At 43.3% G+C, this 16,872-nt stretch overlaps 1 protein-coding gene across 3 annotated transcripts; it reads right to left on the reverse strand.

The window, feature by feature from the left end:
- Positions 1-786: 786 nt before the first annotated feature.
- On the reverse strand, positions 787-5,149 carry LOC147615116 (pentatricopeptide repeat-containing protein At1g03540-like). 3 transcript variants are annotated; one of them, XM_086779097.1, is made up of 4 exons: positions 5,007-5,136; positions 4,850-4,890; positions 4,578-4,757; positions 787-4,471 (listed from the first exon to the last, which is right to left on the reverse strand). In XM_086779097.1, exon 4 carries the CDS (start codon positions 4,398-4,400, stop codon positions 2,058-2,060), a length of 2,343 nt encoding a protein of 780 aa, XP_086635223.1. In that variant the 5' UTR covers positions 4,401-4,471; positions 4,578-4,757; positions 4,850-4,890; positions 5,007-5,136; the 3' UTR covers positions 787-2,057. The 3 variants fall into 3 exon arrangements, with proteins under 3 accessions (XP_086635223.1, XP_086635221.1, XP_086635222.1); XM_086779095.1 differs by having other exon boundaries at positions 787-4,757; XM_086779096.1 differs by lacking the exon at positions 4,850-4,890 and having other exon boundaries at positions 787-4,757; positions 5,007-5,149.
- Positions 5,150-16,872: the final 11,723 nt, after the last annotated feature.

Here is a 16,872-nt window from a genome sequence, read left to right on the forward strand (position 1 = left end):
TCATGGTTCGGATGAGTTCCAGAATTATTGGTTAGCAGAGACTTTGGAAAGGATGTGTTCCATGTTCATTTGTTCGAGGTTATTGGATGTGATGTGTTCACAGTTCTACTTTGAGTTTGGAGCCAAGCAGATTTTCTTTTGTTCTTTATAGAGGCATTATGTTCTCTGAAGACAACAAGCTGACATGTGCATTTTCCGAGGTGTACTCAGTACTGGCCATGCTGAGGTGTCCATGGTCGCACCTTCGTCATCAGTTTTCTTCTGACTTTTTTGTACACTTCAAGATGCAGAGGGGTGTTAAAATATTGCATCCTTCTATTTATGATGTCGTGGAGCTGTCGGCCTGTTTTCCTACAGCTGACTGCTTCATGCACAAGTATATAAGAGGTGCTCCCTTTATTCATTCTATCATATCATGCCTTGCCCTATTTGCTGGCTCTTGTACTCTGTAACCTCAAGCTAATAAAGCTCAGTTCTTGCTTGCAATCTTTCTCTCTCTCATGTTCATTGCTTCCGCTTGTGCACATTCTTTCAGTTTACACCGCGATATCCAACTGAAAACTGTGGGTTTTTAGGTAGGCATGCATCCACTTACCTTGTGCTAAAGCTACCGGGCTGGCACAAGCATGCAGACTGCTTACAAAGGAAGTTTACCTGGTTCGCTGCCTTTGTGCAGCATATGTTGAAAAAGATGAAAGGGTCCTTTGCCGTTCCCATGCTGAGCATAAGTTGCAATAATGGCATTCCATTGCTTCCTACATCAATAAACATTCAAAGCAAAAGAGAGGTTAAAAAAAGGCTTGTGATTAATTATAAGGCAACATTCTGCTCGGGCATCTTGTCAAATGTCTCTCATGCATTTTTCAAGCTCCCAAACTTGCTATACATGTTGATGAGCTCAGTGGTGTTCTTTATCTTTTCAGATATTCACTGCCCACTACAACATCTCACTCAAGTTTTCTGTTCACAATAACAGTATGCACCTTCTTTGCTGCAGCAAGGGTTGTTTGGCTAGATTTCCTAGTGGGCATGCGAAAGGACCCCACTCAGCCCAGCCACATACAGGAAGAATGCTGAGGAACGTGGCTTCACCCCAGTCAACTGCATTTGTCGGAAAAGGAGGAAGGCATCCTTGCCTTCCCGCAATAATTGAAGTACATGACACCACACAGTGCTGAAAGATCCTATCAAGCACGCCCCTCACATCCTCAAAGTGGCAGCATTTTCCATACGTTTGGACCAGGCTGTTTTAAAAATTGTCACAGGTACGCCCTCGGCGCAACCACCTATGATGATGTGGGCATGCTGGCATTTGCATTCCTGCAAAACCGTACAATGGAAGCACATGTGATGAGGTTGGTCTCGACCCTGGGAATGCCCAGCCATTTCACGGCCAGGTCGCCTTCCTTTCCAAGCTTCTGCTTCTCTTCACAATTAGTTCAGGGCAGGTTTGAGGATTCTTATATATGGCGTTTTATGCAAGAACTTGTTTTTCTCATACTCAAACCCTAATGGGCTCTCATTGAAGATTCTTATATATGGTGTTTTATGCAAGAACTTGTCTTTCTCATGCTCAAACACAGGTGGGCTCTCATGTGGGGTCCAATCATTAGCTTCCCTGTAGAAGCGAGGCTTGCAAAACAGAAACGTTGGGTTGTATGAGGATTATCTTACTTTCAGAGGGTTGATATGAGGTGCCTTTGCTGTGACAAACCCTTATGGAGATGATAAACATGGACTATTTAAAGTATCTATTAATGGCTACTAAACCATGATGAAACCAAGACATACTGGTTATTAATGGATGGTCTGCCATGAGGAAGAAGCTCCAAATCATAAGGTGAATAATGCTTCTGCACAATTGTAACATATGAATCCTTAAGATCGTTAAGGCACCTAATAATGTATGAATGTACCTAATAATGTACGAATCCTTCTGCACAATTATAATATATGAATCCTTAAGATCGTTAAGGTACCTTGGTACCTAATACATACTTATTTTACATAATTCTTTGTGAGCCTTTCTTTAAGAGACCCCATGCCATCCAGGTGCACTAAAACGTTGTAGAGACTTGCTTTTGTGAACCTTCTTCACTCATCACACATGCAGCTGGATCCACCATGCCAGCGGCTGCATACATATTGGACAGCATTACACGTGGTGCCGCATTTTCAGGATCCAATCGAAACAAATTGCTTGCTGCACGTTCACCTCGTTTTATATCAGTTTGGTGTCTGCAAGCACCAAGCAAGCTCATCCATGTCACAGCAGTAGGCTGGTCAAGCATACAGTTAATCAAGCCTTCTGCCTCATCCAGCAGTCCAGCCCTCCCAAGCAAATCAACCATGCAGCCATAATGATCTGTGGAAGCTGTAATACCATATTTTAGATTCATAGAATAAAAGCAATGCCGACCTTCTTTGACTAGACCTGCATGGCTGCATGCGTTCAGAACACTAATGAATGTGACCTCAGTGGGCCTTACTCCTGCATCTTGCATTTGATAAAACAGCTCCAGAGTTTCCTTGCCGTGCCCATGCTGGGCATAGCCTGCAATTAGGGCATTCCAAGTGACGACACCCTGCACAGACATCTTGTTGAACACCGCCCATGAAGCTTCGAGGCTGCCACACTTACCATACAAGCTAACAAGAGCAGTCCCCACAACATCATCCGACTCATATGCTTCCATCACAACTTCAACATGTACCTGTTCACCTTCGGCAAGATCTGCCATGCTGGCACATACATCAAGAATGCTAATGTAAGTGATCCTATCTGGTTTAATGCATTCTCGATGCATCCTGCTGTATAATCGAAAAGCGTCATTCCCTTGATCATGCTGTGCATAAGCACCAATCATTGAGCTCCATGTGATTGTATTCCTCTCTGGGAGGTCGTCAAACAATCTCCTTGCCTCCTCTGTGATGCCACACTTGCCATACATGTTGATGATGGCAGTTCCAACTGTAACATCGAACTCGAAGCCCTTTACAACAATCTGTGCATGCATGCGCTTTCCATCAGCCAAAGCTGGAAGCCTCGCACATGCATCAAACATGCTGACAAAGGTCACCTTATCGGGAACTATTCCTTCCCACTGCATTTGATAAAAAAAGTCAAAGGCCTCTTTGCAATGCCCATGCTGAGAATGTACTGCAATGATGGCATTCCATGACACAATGTTCCTGTAGGGCATCTTTTCAAACACCTCACGTGCCTTCTCTAAGCAGCCGCACTTCCCATACATGTTCACCAAGGCGGTTGAAATGACGACATCAGGCTCAAAACAATGGGTCATAATCTGGACATGAAGGCTTTCACCCTCTTTGAGAGCCATGATGCCAGCGCATGCATCGAGGACGGAGACAAAGGTTGCCTTGTTTGGTTCAACTTGCTTTTCCTGCATTTGATTGAAAAGCTTGAAGGCTGCCATGCCCTCCCCATGTTGGGCATACCCTGAAATCATGGCATTCCATGAGATCACATTGGGATCAGGCATGTTGTCAAAGACCTTGCAAGCCTCCTGCAAGTGGTTGCACTTGGCATACATGTTGACAAATGCAGTGCCCACAACCACATCACATTCGATTTCAGTTCCCACAACACGTGCATGTGCCCGTGTTCCAATGACTAAAGCTCCTAGACTGGCACACGCATCCAGCAAAGAGATAAAGGTCACTTTATTTGGCAACTCTCCTAGATGTTGCATCAAATCAAAGAGTTGAATAGCATCCTCACCTTGTCCATGCTGGGCATATGCTGCAATCATAGCACTCCATGAATACACATTTCGTGTCAGCATCTTCTCGAACATAACCCTGGCTGCTTTCAAGTCGCCAGATTTCGAGTACATGTTGACAATGGCAGTGTCCACGACCACATCATCCTCACATCCACCCATGACAATGCATGCATGCATGTGTTCCCCGATGACTAATACTGATTGATTGGTGCATACAGAAAGAATGCTGACCAAGGTGAACTGGTTTGGCTCCACATTGTACCACCACATCTGTTGGAAAAGTTGGAACGCCACCTTGATCTGCCCGCTGCGTGCATGTGCACTGATGGTGACATTCCAAGAGAAGACATCCCGTGTATGCATCTTGGCAAACAAGGCACATGTGTCATCTAAGGACCCACACTTGCCGTACATGTCAAGAAGCATGTTCTGTACGTATAAGACCTTGTCGTACCCATTGAGGACCATGTACAGATGGAGGCGTTTGCCATGTGACAGGGCTTTGCAACTGCGCAGGAGAGGACTATAGGTGTCAAGATCAATGAGCCCTTCCATCTGATCAAGGGTCTTCGCCCACAAGGCAAGCTTCCTTCTATTTGCTGAAACCCCCGGTGCGCCATAGCTTCTGTACCCTGAAGCTCTGCTAAACATCTAGCATGTCGTCGATCAGCAAGTTCCCCTTGTTTGTCCGCTTGGGCGCCCAACATATTGAACTAAATGGCCTTCCTACCATAACCGTTGCCACTTCGTAGTCAGGATGAGGATTACGTCCGCTTAAAAATGAGGTTTGATGGGCTGCTTTCTAATTTCGAAACAATAAAGGTAAACCTGGCGGAGAGTCCTCCCTGCATCCAGCTGCTCTTGTTTCTGAGGCAAAGCCCTCTGTAGCCGAACCTCGGACTTGACCACCTCTTCCTTCGCCAGCAACAACTGTAGCCCTAGTTTCTTGACTTGATCAATGCTTCTCTCTCTCTCTTTCTGGTAAACTTGAAGTCGCCATAGTTGCATCTGCATGAACAGACAGAAGAGTTGAAGAGTTTGGAAGGTGATAGAATGTAATTACAGAGACTCCTAGAGGAATGGAGAGAGAAAGGGATGACCTCAAAGTTGCCTATGCGGAGCTGGAAAATCAGAAGAAGGGCTGCATTTGCAAGGTTGTATACTTTTGGGTTACTTGTCTATGCCACATGCATATATAAAATGTAATTACAGAGACTCATAGAGGAATGGAGAGAGAGAGAGAGAGAGAGCGATGACCTCAAAGTTGCCTATGGAGAGCTCGAAAATCACTTGTCTGGAAGAAGGGCTGCATTCGCAAGGTTGTATACGTTCCGTTACATGTCCATGTATCCATTGGTGTTTATTACACCTACTCTTTACTCACTCAGATTGTTGTAGTTTTTGCGATGCTCCAATTGAAAAGAGGAGACAAAAAACTAGTAACCAGTTGTTGCTGTAAAGTAGCGTATGTGTGGGGGTTGTCATTAGAGGAACCACCCACTAAGATTTTAAAAATTGTAGTGCATGGTAATGATTTTAGAAGCAGGAAGAGCATAGGGGCTTACAATAGTGCCCAGGGCTTTTGTATCATTGGGTGCTCATATTGATGTAACTTTTGAGTTCATGGCAATGTATATCATCGTGTTGTTGAACACAAGAAGAGGGCCCACATTTTGCACAATTATATGTGTATGACACAGAGCATGAACTACAAAACCATTTGGATGGCATGCTTGGTTTGGATCTTGGCATTTTGGGATGGTTGCAGAGAATGATGTATGCATGCATCTCATTGTATGTGGAGTTTTCTTGGAAAATTATCAACATTGGCTTCAATCTCTCTCTCTCTGAAGCTTCCATTTGAGCCAGATTTGGGATACTTACACTAAGTCTTACTATTTTCCTTTTCTTGCTCTTCTCTTGGCTATGGTGATTTGATTAAGCTCTTACAACTTCTTGCAGTGAAATGAATAAAGCGAACCTACTTCACTGGTGGCCTTCACATTTGATTGGGAATTGGAGACTTTGCTGATCAACTCGGTAGAGACCCAATGTTAGGGCAAATATCTAAACCCCAAAGTAGAGAAAGAAAGGATATGCCCTTGCATTTAAGCGAAGAGTGCTTAGCGTGCCCCTGTACCTAAGCAAAGAGTGCTCAGCGTGTAGCCAGTGGTGGTGATCAAGAAACAAAGAGTGCTTAGCATACAGCCAGTGGTGACAAGAAATGGGAAGGAGGGCTCAACATATGTAGTGTTTATGCTCTTATGAATTTATACAAATCCACATGCTACTCACAAAGCTTAAATGGCTCAATTGAAGCTTCATTAAAGCATTGAATGAAAGTTAGCTTATGGGTGTCTCCATTAGAGATTGGTAAGAAGTGTGAGTTCTACAGAGATCACTTCTTGAGACTCTCCGAGGATGGATTCTTGGAGATTCCGGGATACATATGGATACACATGTGACATGCTGTGCGTATCACGATTGGCCAGCTCAGGGTATCCTTCGACTCAGAGTAGAGACTGGCAGAGCTGAGAATATCCCACGAGGAGAGGACATGCACAGTGTGCATCACAGGATCAGTAGAGGATGAGGCCCATTATATGTTCAGTTGGCCGGGTTACTTTAAGATACGGGGGAGATTCCACTGCCTCTTCCGAGCGGGATTCAGACCACTCACACGAGTGATACAGTTTGAGGATTAAAGGTGCTTGGGAAGGTACTTGATAGGGATGTAGTATTGAGGTAGCATGTTGAGAGACAGCACCGGCTTTGACAGGACACCTCACAGAGAGCCATTATAAATTTCTTTGTGGTACACACTTTCTCCTCAACTTCTTCTTTTGCTTCACATGCAATATAAGCCTTTTGAGCCTTGTTCCTGGGAAAGTGTTTTTCTTCATGGTTGGATTTCCCACAGAAGTTGCAAGACTTCTTTGTGAAATCCCTCTTTACGTGTGCTCCTTTATTGAAGGTCTTGAATCTAGGTTTCCTGTAATCTCCTTGGTTATAGAAGGCTCCCTCTAGGATGTTATGTCTTTGCTTGAGCTTTTTCTCCTCCTCCTCCAAGAGTGATGCTTTGATTTCCACAAGCTTTGGTGAAGGTATGTTGATGAGGGTGGTCACTACGGTTCCATAGTTGTCTTGTGGAAGACTCTTCAAAAGTACCACGATGCATATGTCTTCATCCCTATTGAGTTTTATGTGAGCAAGTTGAGTGAGTAAGCTCTTCATGTAGTTTAAATGTGCAGGCATAGAATCTCTAGAGTTCATTTGTAATTCAAAATATTTGATTAATTGACTGATTTTAAACTCTTAGTTTGTGTGCCAAAGAGCTTTTCTTACTATTAATAAACACATCATTAAGCTCTTTAATCAAAGCTTAATCTTCTAATTACCATAATGAGTTATAGAGAGTACCCAAGCTTGAAATTAGTAGAGTTAGTGATGTTTTTTGTTGAGATTCTTGGCATTTAGTTTGATTGGCCATGCCCACAAACCCCCTAGGGCTAGCTTGAATTAGAGAATGATGCTTGTAAAGCTCTGCATTTAGGGTTTCTCCCAAAACAGTAGGCATCCTGATGTAGAGACTCCCGCCAGTATATTTCACAAATACCTCTTGCCTGTGCTTGTGCCCAACTGAGTAGTGGTTTGAGTGGGATAACTAGAAAGCTAATAAGAATGAGATTAATGATAGTTCAAGCCTAATAACATTGTAATAATGAAGTGCAATACCTTCTCAAGTCTTCAATCTCTTTTATGCTTTACATCATTTGGTATCAAAGCACTTTCATGATGGATCAAACAAGCTCATGAGCAATGATAGAATATGGTTAGGAGCTTAATAAAAAAAATGTATCATTAGAGGAGAATGGGGTGCCACTTATATAGGTTGAATACAGAGCACAAAGAGCCAAACGCATCTCCTATGATTTCTCCTAGATTCTCTCCATGACTCTCCACACTCCACTATTCTCTCTTCCTAATTCTAGCCCCACTTCTCTCTCCTTGATTCTAGCCCCATAAATTAATGTGGGCTAATTGGCATCTGTTAACCACTCCGGTTAACATGACCTTTCACGCGGCTACTACACCTTTTTGTAATCGCGCTAAGCGCTTATTGTAAAAGAGACATGGGATGACTGAGTTTATGGCTTGTTTAATGCCTGTCATAAGGAATTGATGTACATAGATCTAGTTAAACTAGGAAGGCTAGTTTTGGGCCCCCATTTGTAAGTTGGTGACCAGACATTATAAATATGAGCTCATGTATATAAGACATTTCATGAAATATGAAAAGGGACAATCCCATATCTCTCAATTGAGTCTTTCCTTCTCTCTTTCTCTCTCTCTTTTGAGTTGATGGTTGCTTACTTTCTTGTGTTGTAGCTTGCTTGCTTAGATTGTTGGTGTATGTGAGTAGGAATGGTAGTGCTCTCCCTTCTCTTCTCTTCTACCTTCTCATTGCTATCCACCATGTCTTATTTGGATACGATTGGAATGAGGTAGAGATTGAGGTCTCCATAGCTTTTTCCCTCTTGCTTATTACCTAACCTTGGATCTCCCTTGGGTGACACAAGGAGACTATGGAGTGAGCCCCTAGCGGCCTCACATCGGGGAGTTAACCATCATTGGCTAAGTGTCATTCACCGGATTCGACCCTTGCATGCACCTTTCTTTTCTTCATTCTCTTGTGTGTGTAAGGAAGTATGTTATCCATTAACATTTTTGGCGCCATTGCCCGGGAAGGCATTTAGCTTAGGGTCCTCCATTTGATTCATTAGCTAGAGTCTTTGAATTAGCCCTGATGGAGTGCAAATCCACTGGCAAGAGTCTTTGAATTAGCCCCGTTGGAGTGCAAATCCACTGGCAAGATGATTAACATTGTTTTGTTTTGTGTTTTGTTGGAGATTACCCAAAGTTTGGATTGTTAATCGAGCATCGAAGCATTTGAATCTTCACCGAGAGTGGGGAGAAACTTGTGAGTGCTCTTACCTTGCCATTAACATTCAAGCAATTTTCAATTTTTGTGTTCTTTCTTCATGTTTACATTTTTGTTTAATCATCTAATTAGTTTCAATTCATTAGCTTAAACCATGCATTATAGGCATCAATAAGAAGCTAGAGACTAGCTCTAGCCCTTTGTAAAAACAAAATCATAAAAAATCATAAGGAGGACACCTAAATCAGCAAGAGAAGGAGGAAAATCACAGGCAAAATTGCATTTTACCAGGCATCTCTTAGAAGCGTATGTCCATTCGCTCAGTAGGAAACACCCGTGCCAAGTCTAGAATGCCCGTTCCTTCTACCGAATCTGGCAAGATCTGTTGCCTAATTTTAGCAGAAGCATTAAAATTGGATTAAATGCATTTAATTGGGCATGAAGTGCATTCAATCTAGGGGAATTTGTACTATCAGAGGATATCCAGGGTGGCTGTCAGACTTGTAGCCATTAAGGCTAGTCAATTTTTGAAAATTCCCTATCTAATAGTGCCACACCCATTTTCTCCCAAGCGAACATCCATTCCAAACTTTGCCATGCCCTCATCTTCTCTTCTCCTTAAACTTCCAAATGAACGTCCATTCCCTTCCCTTGGAAGCGTACACCTGTTCTGTCCCTTCTCTGAGAAGCGAACGTCCGTGGCTTCACATTGCCACGTTCATTCCAATCTACACCATCTCATACGTCCATTCACTTTTGACTTCAAGAAAGAATGCCCGTTCCATTTAGTTTTTTAAGTGCACGCCCGTGGCATCACATTGACATGCTCGTTCCACTCTCTGTGAGAAGCAAACGCCCGTTTGGTTTCCTTCCTGTGTGCGTACGCTCGCTTGTTCCCAGACGTATAGATGTTCCCCCCAAAAAAAACTCTCCTTTCTTAGAGGGGTTCTGCACAATATTCCTATATTTCCATGCACCTACGCTCAAGTAGGTTGGTGCAAAATAACCCGCTCTCAACGAAGTAAGCTCTCTAGGCATCCCTTCATAAGTTAGATCGGATCCATTGGTAAATACCGCGTGGAGTCAAACAATGCTTATCTTTTATAATACCAATGAGAGCAAGGACCTCCCTAGTAGTGGACGAGGGACTCCAGACCCCAAGGCAAGAGAGCCTGAATCACAGTGTGTGTATGGACAGACCACCTATCCAAAACCCAACCATCTCACCAACACATTCTCAATAGAGCCTTGCATCAAGGCTTCGCATTTTTATCTTGGGAAACACACAGTCTAAGGAACCGCAACCCAAGGTGAGAGATATGAATCAACCCCAAGGAAATGGGCCTACTCCATCTCTAGATCTTAGAGTAGAAGTCGACCATAGCAAGAGCCATTAGTCGTAGACCTAGCTACTAGACTGGAGAGCCATACCTGTTTCAAGGGGGGCTTACTCATTCAGAGCTCCAAAAACCTTACTAGACCAAGAACCAAGTCCATCTTTCCAAAGGCTGGAGACATTATACTAAAGTGGATGGGTCTATCCAAGCCCATCACAACGACCAAGCCCGCATGTCTATCAGCAGTACCCTCCTCAAAAGAAGCACACCTAGCATACCAAAACAAGGCCACGAGTTCCACAACCCAGTTCTTCCAGAGGGCAAAGACCTCCTTTGGTCTATTATCCACCTGAACTCGCTCCACCACAACCCATTCCCCAACCAGTACCGACCACGACATGGTCGACACCTAAAATGTTAAGATTAGCCATAGAAACAGGGAGGGGGGTAGCCACAGGCATCGCTCCCCTTGTACCTATTCAACCCAAATAGGAACGAACCAAACCAGAAAACATCTCTAAATTAATCACGAAATTTGATGGTACAAGTAACCCCATTACTCACTTGGAGATGTTTAATCAAATTTGTGAAGCATTTGGCCACATAGACGACCCAACTAAGATAAGTGCTTTTGGCCTTACCTTGGAAAGCAAAGCTGGCCAATGGTTTAGATCTTTGAAGACGGACGATAAAGCTTCCTTCTCGAAGCTTTAAAAGAAGGATTTAAAGTAGGGTATTCTCATCAAGGTACCTGATGAAGCCCCATCGAATAGTTGAATAACATCAAGCAAAATGAGGGTGAAACCATCAGGGACTACATTCATGAAGTCAGATATCTCCACTCACGTTGTAGCATCGGAGATAAATTCTTTGATGAGAGATTAGTTGGGAGATTTCTGGAAGGACTCGATGATATTCCCCTGCATAAATCCTTGTTAACCTTAGACCATACTTCCTTTGAACAATGATGCAGGAGTGCTTTGAAGTTTGAGAACAACTTCAAGGGAACGTATTCCCGACAACTGCACGAAGGTGCATCAGAAGCCTCCTTCACCACCAACACAAAGCCTAATGATAAGGCAAAAGAGTCTATGTTTAGACAAAGTGTCGAGCAATTGGCCACTACCTTAATGCAACAAATGACCCAGCAATGGAGAACCAAGGCCAGGATCGAGGGGGCCATCTACATCTCTATCCTAGAAGGGAACTCGTATGGTGCTCGACCTATCGAGAAAACCATACTCGCACCGAGTGTCCTCATCTGAGACCCCGACCAAGCCTCTATTGTACATACTATGTAAAGTGGGGCAATCATGAAATCTCCAACTACTACCACCACAAGGTTCTCTAGCTTGAGCTTTGCCTCAGGCAGCACTAACCCCCAATCCCAGGAAACTGCTAGCCTTGCCACCTCTAGCGCATCATAACGCGCCTCAACCTGGCTAAAAAGTGGCCCAAAAAGGAATCCTTAGGGTACCAGAAATTCCCTTACCACCCCCATTTCTCCCACCTCAGCCCCCATTACCCAGAGTCGCACTAGTTCGTTAGATAACCCTGACATAACTCTTTGAGGATGGGAATGAGGGAGAAATCCTAGAAACTCCCACTTATGAAACACCCAAGAGCCAACAAGCCCACCTTCACAAATCCTAAGTCACTATGTTATGGAGGGCGATCAAATGTACCCTGTATACTTAGCATCCCCAATACCTCGAGCTAGGGACATGAACCGAACAACTAAAAGACCACCTATATAATGCTTCGATTGTGGCAAACCTCACCGAGTGGCTAAGTGTCCTAATCGAAAGGGTATGGAGAGTGCCCTTGCAGGTGCTCCCTCCCCAGCTCCATTGTGTGTAGGGTGTGGTATCGATCACCTTTATAAAGATTGTGCTGAGACTGGGATCCTCTAGAAAGGCTCATGAAGCTAATCCCAGCACTAGCCTTAACCTGCTGAGCATTAGAGATGGTTTCATTCAAGCATTCCCTCTCAACGCAGTGACCAGGCTACAAAATAGGCAAAGGGTTGCAGCACATGTTGGAGCAGAGGCATCAACCTCACAAAATCAAGGTCAAGAAAGAGCCCGTGAACATGCACGAGTAACTTGGTGCTCACGAAAGAAAACCACCAAGTGTGGGAAGGGAGAGAGCCGAGTGATTATCAAAAGCGGTTCTGACTCTAGCACAACAATTCATCCTTTGAATTCTTCATCATCTAAAGAAGAAGATATACTACGTGCCGCCGCGCCTGAGCCAAAGAACCCATTGACACCCGTCTACTACCCAAATAGCTCATGGAATATCCAAATCCTAATGAGGAAAAAGAAAGACTCTTGGCCGCCTAAGAGTTAATTTGTGAGTGCCAAGCTCAGTTGGAAGCCGATACTCCTACTACCTACCTTTGAACCATGCTCGTCTATCTCAAACCAGAGACCTAGATGATGCTCAAGTCTATCCTTGCAAGCTTCCAGACCAATCACTCTCGTAAGAGTTAACAGAAGCAGAAGCTACCCCCAGCAAGACAGGGTGGTGGAATAATACCTTAGAGACTTGGGAGATGAACATTATAGGGAAACAAACACAGAAATCCTTGTTCCCATCCCATACACCTCAAAAAGCTTAAGACAAAGCAAAATCGACCTTCCTCAAAGGACAGCCTCCGTTCCAAGAGACATTGCAAGTTTCTCTTCTTTTCTGTCTTCTTAGGTCCAAATCCTTATCGGCACCTTGCTCCAAGATAGCCCAAGCCTATGGAATGACCTGAAAGGCTAGATGGAGGGACGTCTCAGAGCAGGCATGCACAAAACCATAGAGCCCAATAGCTCTAATGAATTTGAGGAAGAATAATTCCACATACCTCTTAAGGTAAAAGGGACTCCTACCGTTCGAGTGAACCAGCTCGGAGAATACTTTGAAGGTGATGAACTTAATGCGGCTTTGCCGATAACCTTCGATGGCCACCAAGTCATAGAAATCTTAGATGGTGGAGCCAGAGTGAGCATTGTAACCAAGTAATGCTAGGAGAAATGGGGAGAACCTGCCTTGTATAACACCCGATTGCTAGTTAAACTCGCTGATGGAGCCACCACTAGACCCATTGGTCTACTAAGGGATCTTAAAATTAAGATCCTAGGAACCACCTACTGCCACACTTTTGTGGTGATGAATTTTGGACGTCAGCTAGTTTCATATGACTACATCCTTGGCATACCCTTTATGCGAGAATCCAAGATGATCCATGATTGGGATACTGACCAATCTACATTCGAAGAAAAGATCTTACCTTCAAGATCAATCTACGCACGTGGAAGGTACACCCCATGAGTGGCAAACCATTTGCAGAGGACACAGTCTCACAACTACACAAACTAATGAAGTCCATCTATGCCAGACATGCCATAAAACACTAGAAGATGAAATGGAGAGTGAGGATTACGTACCTCTTCCAGAGCCAGAAGACTCTGAGAACTGGATGCATATCCTTGCTACCCTAGACATCTTGCCTAGAAAAACTAGTACAAGGTTTTCCATGGTAGACGGGCAAGCGCTTACATCATTATGTTTGCTTAGTTCAGCATATTTGCCCAATATAGCCACCCAAGAGCTTAAACGGGTTGTTCCGGCTAAGCCATCAAGGAGTACATGCTCCCATATAACTCACAGGCCTGAGGGATTCCTTGGCCAGAGTGGTACATCTTCCTAGACAACTCAAAAACCCATTGGTTGAAATATGTAAGTGCCGTGATTGAAAAAAATTCAACACCCATTGACCACATTTAACATTCAAAAAAGTCAATCGCTAGTGTTTGACTAAGTTCTCGGCCTCTAATTTGGGTGCTTGGTAGTCCTAAGTGTGAGGAACAAGATTCTAAGCTTAGTTTCAAATTAACAATTAGGGTTTTGGACTAAATTAGGATTTGCTCAAAAGCAATCAAAGAGCGACTTGGTCAAAATTTGCCGTGACCTTTCTACCTGAACCGCTAAATCCCATCTCCAATACATTTGCATAACCAATGCATCACCTCAATTTGTAAAAATTTGCCAAGACCTTGAGGCATTTGCAACACAATCTCAATCCGAGACTAGCTCAAAATTGAATGCCTTTTTGCAATCCATTGCATCATGTAACAAGAAGAAGAGAAAGCATACAAGCTACTACAACCACAAGAGAAAGAAGACTCAAACTTAATTAAGATTATGTGTTTTCTTATATACAAGACTCATTTGTACAATGCTTGGCTACCGAGCTAATGTTTGGGGCCCAATAAGTTAGTCTAGGCTAATTTCCTAGTCTAAATGTATATTACCGGCATTACACATCGTAAAGCTCGGTGTTTATTGACTATCTTTGGGCATTACACAAGTCGTAAGCTCAGAGATTTCCCATAATCATTTTACATTACACAGTATAAAAATATGGCTTAAAGATGTTTCTGCATGTTTTGGAGTAATGTTAGCCAATGTGGTTAATATACCTGCCTCCCTAATCACAGTTTGATCCTAAAAATTGATAGTGAAGCTTTGGGGAGGCTAGTGGGTGGAATCCACATGCTAAAATTCTAGTAGAAGGTCAAAGTGAGACTTCGTGTAATGGTTGGTTTCATAAAAGGCTTTGTAGGATGTCTAGAAGGCTATCTCAAACATATCTTTGAATGTGAGCATGCACCAACCTTGCATCCACTATACTCACGTATAGTAGCCAAGTATTTGGCAAAGTGTGGGACCTTGTTGATGTGAAAGGCCATGCCTTGTTATCCTTTATCAAATGAATGCCAATAAGGAAATTATACCAAAAGGACAATGATGAGCCTTAAAAAGTGGATGATGATGACCATATCAAGGTTCATCCAACATTGCATCATAATCTTGGATGAACTTCTACATTGTGTAAAGCATCCATTCTTCATGGAGGAGTAGGGATGGTCAAGTTGGAGGTATCCATTCTTCATGGAGGAGGAGTAGGTATGGTCGAGATGGAGGTATCCCCATGGGAAATTAAACTATAGCTTTAGGTTCTTCTCGCTCTTGCTTGAAGAGGTCCCAAGCCCATCTTTATTTGATTGAGAAATAAACAAGGTTGATCCTAAGATACCCTAGAGCATAGCAATACTCTTTCCAACACTTGGCCTTGAGAAGGTAAGGTCGGCGCATAGGTTTCTCCCCCCCATGAGGTCATACATTATTGGAGATACCCTAGCCTATGGTCATTTATATCCCCCACGATCCCTCTTATGATGAGATCTAGACCATTGATCATCGTCAATATTAATCCCATCGAGAAGATCATACCAATTAAATGGCTAGTCAAGAGGGTGCATCTGCTACTACTGCCCTCCAATAGGGGGTTTTGGGATTTCACCTTCTTCCAAAGACCTGTGATGGGAGAGAGGAGAGAGGAGGAATTGGCTCTTGCGAGGTTGAGGCCTTACTGAGTCTGTTGAGGATGTCCACAAGAGAGGTTGGTGGTGGGGGCAGTTTGGGAGATGAGAGAGGTGATAGAGATGATAGAGATATATGGGGGGAAATTCCGAGGAGTGGCAGGTGGTGAGGTGAAGGCGAAGAGAGGGGGAGTTGATATAGAGGGTTGGTCCAGGGGAAGGGGTGTCAAGGCATGTCCTTTGTCCTTGTCTTTAGCAAAAATTTGTCAAGCATGTGTAGCTGAAAGAGGGCTTGATGTTCAAGGGACTGATTGAGTGTTTGTTGAGGCCACATGTCATGGATCTTATTTGGGGGCCTTCTTTAGACATGCCTTTGATGCTAAATGCATCATCGTCATATTTATTTGTGGGGCTTCCCTATATTCTTCTTCAGAGATGTCCTATATTCTTCTTCAGAGATGTCCTAGGGGTAGGTAACATGCACCATGTCAAAGAGCGATGCTTGCTAGTGAACATCAATTGCAGGTACTTCCAAATCCTATGGTATAAGACAAGGATGTTGATGGGTGCATAGGCATTGCTAGCCTCTACAATGAGGCCTCATCCAAGGCATGCCACCCTTGTGTGTGCATCCATGGAATGGCATTGCTGATGATGTTTGTGGAAGAATGAATCTAAAGTAGGTGTTGAAATCGGGTCTCCAAGCCTAAAGAGATGCCAACCCATCCAGTCCGAGTTAGTTAAGGTGTTCCATGACCTATGGTCTCCTAGCAATCTAGTAGCACTCTTGGGTAAGGTAGAATGTGAGCTTGTGCTCCACCTTCTTATTGGAGTAGATGTGGCTATGAATCATGTGGCTGCTACTAATTTCTTAGAGTAGTTTCACTACCAGTGGAGAGAAGTTAGTGGAAACTACTTGGTAATCCAAGAGCTTAGTGCCTTGTGTTGAAATATACAAGTGAATAGGGTGTGTGCGGGAACAAGCCCTTGGTTAGAGGCTGTAAAAGAGAATCTATAAATGTGAGAGAACCTGTGAAAAGGTGAGAAGAATCTACTAGGAGAGAATAAAGGGTAGCATGAGAAGATTTAGGAAGTGTGGAGATATTCTGGGAGAGGTGGAGAGAATCAAGCAAAAGAGGTGGAGTGAATCAAGGAGAAATTAGTGGGATTAGATGCTTGGATGTAAACTCTATAAATTGAGGCATTGGCCTAAAGAGAATTTGCTAGTTTTTGATTATCTATGCCTACATTAAGCTATTAGTTAATTGCTCACTAATTACATCTTAATTATCATCTAATCACTTTGTTAATGATGTTGATTCTAGCATTTGATCCACCATAGCTCATCACATTGCTGTAATTTTAACATGTTATCAGAGCCAAGCCTAGAATCCATCAAGTTTATGAGCCCATTATCTAGTTAATTAGGATTAGTAGATAATTAGAAAATAATCAAAAAAATTTAG

This window comes from Cibotium barometz, chromosome 40 (assembly GCF_041138505.1).
Source record: "Cibotium barometz isolate CiBa-2024 chromosome 40, ASM4113850v1, whole genome shotgun sequence".
NCBI classification, from domain to species: Eukaryota; Viridiplantae; Streptophyta; class Polypodiopsida; order Cyatheales; family Cibotiaceae; genus Cibotium; species Cibotium barometz.